At 32.3% G+C, this 3,648-nt stretch overlaps 1 protein-coding gene across 1 annotated transcript; it reads right to left on the minus strand.

Annotated features, from left to right (window-relative positions):
- Positions 1 to 1,094: 1,094 nt before the first annotated feature.
- Positions 1,095 to 3,460, minus strand: LOC107039104 (peroxisomal membrane protein 11C). The gene is made up of 4 exons (XM_015258571.1): positions 2,950 to 3,460; positions 2,663 to 2,841; positions 2,058 to 2,117; positions 1,095 to 1,497 (listed from the first exon to the last, which is right to left on the minus strand). Exons 1-4 carry the CDS (start codon positions 3,172 to 3,174, stop codon positions 1,278 to 1,280), a joined length of 684 nt encoding a protein of 227 aa, XP_015114057.1. The 5' UTR covers positions 3,175 to 3,460; the 3' UTR covers positions 1,095 to 1,277.
- Positions 3,461 to 3,648: the final 188 nt, after the last annotated feature.

Genomic DNA, 3,648 nt, shown 5'->3' on the forward strand with positions numbered 1-3,648 from the left:
TCGCTATTCTATTAAAGATTATGCAATTACCGTCTCATTTTTTAAGGGACATTAGATAGAAAAAACTCAGTAGATTTTTATTTCTCCGTAGGTAGTCTTGGGCATAAATTTTATGCTTTTTCACTGGATTTATAATTTATGCCCCCGAATTCTTACAGACAAATAAACATCAGTAGACTTTTCTCTATAATAAAATACCTACTGTAAAGCGCACGGCAAAGTTACATAATTTTTAGCCAAATTATCGCAAAACAGATGGAGAAAAAGATAAATTGAGATCTAATAAAAATTTAATTCAATTGCTTAACGAAAACGCTAGGTTTTTCTATTCTATTTTTTATACGTGCACATTTGGGATGGAAATTGTCTCCAATTGTCATGTCCCCGGGAAAATTCCCTTTTCCCCAGCTCTCAAAAATAATTATGTTACTCATACACGAATACAATGCTCTTTACTTGAATATGAGTTGAATAATGAAACCAACATTTTTTATTTTCTGAGCGCAAATTCGCTCGTCAGTTTTTTAGTTAGCCAGTACCAAGTGCGTTTTATTTTCTAGTGCATTCTTAAATATTAAGTCATGTTTGAAATTCAAATACTCAATGGTTATCAGTTACGCGTAATTATACTGAAGTATCAGAATGCTTCTATAAAAGTAAGTGTTTGTAAGCTTCATAAACAGTTTAATGTAACCTTGTTCCAATTATTGATTAAAATAAAATGTTCAGTCGTTAAAACATCTTCACATTTTCGTTATTTCATAGCGAATTATATTAATTTTGTTTGATCAGTCAAACAAATCAATCAGTAAATGATCCTACGCTCGTGGAGCTAAGGTGAACACATCATTAGACCAATATTTCTATTAACTAAAATAATAACTTCAATTGTGTTTCACTCTTGATAGACTCTTGGGACTGTCAAAATGATTGAAATGTGATCGCTCACGACATCTGAACGAGCCTAGAGCTTTACATTCACCTTAACTATTTAGTTTTCCATAAATCTTTTATTAGAGAGTGTTTTTTTCTGATAAATCTTTTATGCGAATTGAATATTCATTGGAGGGAGCAATCAAACCCAACCAGACTAATTAAACATTGCCAATAAAATTTATTAGAACTCCACGAACTCTGGACTGTTTAAACACAATACAAGAATAACATTGCGAGAATCCTTCACCAATAGAAAAATAATTTTTCACCATAATCACTATTTTACTTGTCTTTGATCCTTAAACGTTCACAACTGTGAAAAAAAAACTTATAAAATTGATTTAGCTATACTTTTTTAGAGCAATTCTTTTACTCAGTGATTGGTACAGTGCAATGAGGGATGAGAGAGTTCCCAGTGCTCCAACCTGCCAGGTAGTCAATTTACCGCCCCAAAGTGTTCCCGGTGGCAAGTAGCTGATGGCATAACTGAGATCAATCAGCATTCTTGCACAGGTTAATATTTCATTGCTCCTTTTTTTGTTTACAGTCCTCAGTTCAGTCCTAAAAATTACACGAAACACGAAAAATAATTGTGATGCAAAATTTATCAATTTTATTTTCACAATTATGACTTAGAAAATTATTCCTGAGATTTCAGGTGAATAATCTTGGAATTTTTTAAGAATAATTCACATGAAATTCCTAAATATGTTGTTATTAACAATAAGAAATGCATTAATTCCTGGAATATTCAATGAAATGAGAAGTTTCAGGTCCATATAACAATGAAAGTTATTGAAAATTCAGTCACTCATTCTTCTGCATTTTTAATCTATTGAAAATTCAACGGAATGTAATGTACAAATTGCATAATGAAGTTGACGATTCCAGCTCTCGTGAAATAATAATAAATGATTGTCTAACTTGAGACATTCTATTTTGTAGAGTTTCCAAGATGAATAGGAATCCCATGAACATTTTGATATTAAATTGAATTTAAATTCACAACATTAAAAATTCGAATAGAGCTAATCCTTGAAATTTCGCAATTATAATTTTGTATGCCCCTAACCGAGATTATATTCAACCATCTCTTCATACAGAAAATGTTTGTTACTTACGGATGGTTCTTCAGGACGAGACTCCCGTACTCTGACAAGTTTTTGTATTTCTTTACAGACCTGCAAATATTTTTAATTCATAGTTAAAAAATTGTCTCACACTGGCAAGATTTCTAGAGAGGAAATTCCATTGAATTTAAAGTAGTATAAACATAATCAAAAAAACTAAAACTAAAAACTAGAAAACTAAAAACTTAAATTTTGAAGATGAAAATTTGAAATAAAGTCTAAACGAAAGTTGATGGAATAAAAACATTTTATAATTCTTAATTCTTAATTCTTTATTAGTAATTGGCTATTAGCCAAAAACTAATAAAAAGTTTTTCTGATTTAAACAATTAAATATTTAAATACCGAATGATTTTACCAATTAATAATCGAATTCGGAAGAATGACGATTATTTGATAATCTCCAATATTTTATAGAAAATTTCCATATATTTACCTAATAGTTATTGAAAAAATTTAAATTCTCAATTATTTATTATTTTCTAAGTTCCAATGACAAACGAATGAATTCGGTTATTTCGGGAAAATAATTCTCTTAATATTTCTGGAATAATGTTTGATGTCGATCGCTGTTTCGTACGTTTTTTTCGACTTACTTCATAAACGAAAGATAAAGAGAAACAATCCAGAACCAAGTGGATGCATTGTCCCATTTATCAACATCTATGGACACGAGTTTGTGTGAACCAGCCCAAGCAATTGTTTCAACGGGTGAATAAACAACGTCAATAACATTCTGGATGATCTCCAGCCATCTGATCATCTGGTCAGGCTCCTGAAAAGGCAGAATATCCAGAAGAATTCTATTGCACTCGTTTTTCCCAGATTAATAGTTCCTTTCATAAACTGAAAGAAAACAGTTATTACCTGCAATAATTATTACCTGCCTGCCCGAACCATACGTTAAAGCATAATGCAGCGATGGTATGTCGTCTAGGAGACGCAACATAACCCTGCAACCGCTCATTTGGCTGCCGAAGTATTTAAATTTACTTGCAGTGTCATTTGACTTTGGGAAGACAGTCGCCAATTTTGCAGCGTAGGACAGTGTCCTCAAAAATTTATCACGCCCTTCGTAGGATTCCAAATATTCTGATATCAGTTCCATTATTTTTGAATTATTTTTCTAATTTTTACTATTTATGGTTAATGATTGCACTTGGTATCACTCTATGAACAGCACATTTGTGCGATTTGTATTCGAAAATTTAAATGAAGTATCTTGAGATTCTACGAAAAACTATCTCCACGTCATTTTATTGGGAGAAAAAGAGCAGCGCGCGGTTACTGCGCCAGCAGTTGATGCCGTTGATACATTTCCCTCCTTTCGAGGTGATGTGGATATCGAAAAAAATCAACGGGATTTTTTCGATATTCGTGTGAGAAAGTGCATGACATACTTGATAGTTTAATTTCACGTTCTCAATTTTATTTCGATTTTCAGTTGAAAACCCGAGTTTGTAGCAAAGATGTCAGACAAGATATGAATGTTTTTTTGGGCTCAAACGAAAGAGCGGGTCGAGAAATGGCGTGCTAGGACCTCTAAAGATGGTTTTGAACCAGGGGAGACTCCTAGACCCCA

Source organism: Diachasma alloeum, unplaced genomic scaffold, assembly GCF_001412515.2.
Source record: "Diachasma alloeum isolate Michigan unplaced genomic scaffold, Dall2.0 Dall_scaffold_00291, whole genome shotgun sequence".
Classification (NCBI taxonomy): Eukaryota; Metazoa; Arthropoda; class Insecta; order Hymenoptera; family Braconidae; genus Diachasma; species Diachasma alloeum.

Excerpts from the sequence above, each read along its gene's own strand:
- LOC107039104 (XM_015258571.1), bottom strand. The coding sequence starts at position 3,174 with ATGGAACTGATATCAGAATATTTGGAATCCTACGAAGGGCGTGATAAA. Across the intron at positions 2,118-2,662 it reads CTTTATCTTTCGTTTATGAA|GTCTGTAAAGAAATACAAAA; the intron begins GTAAGTCGAAAA and ends AAATATTTGCAG. Across the intron at positions 1,498-2,057 it reads CTCGTCCTGAAGAACCATCC|GACTGAACTGAGGACTGTAA; the intron begins GTAAGTAACAAA and ends TGTAATTTTTAG.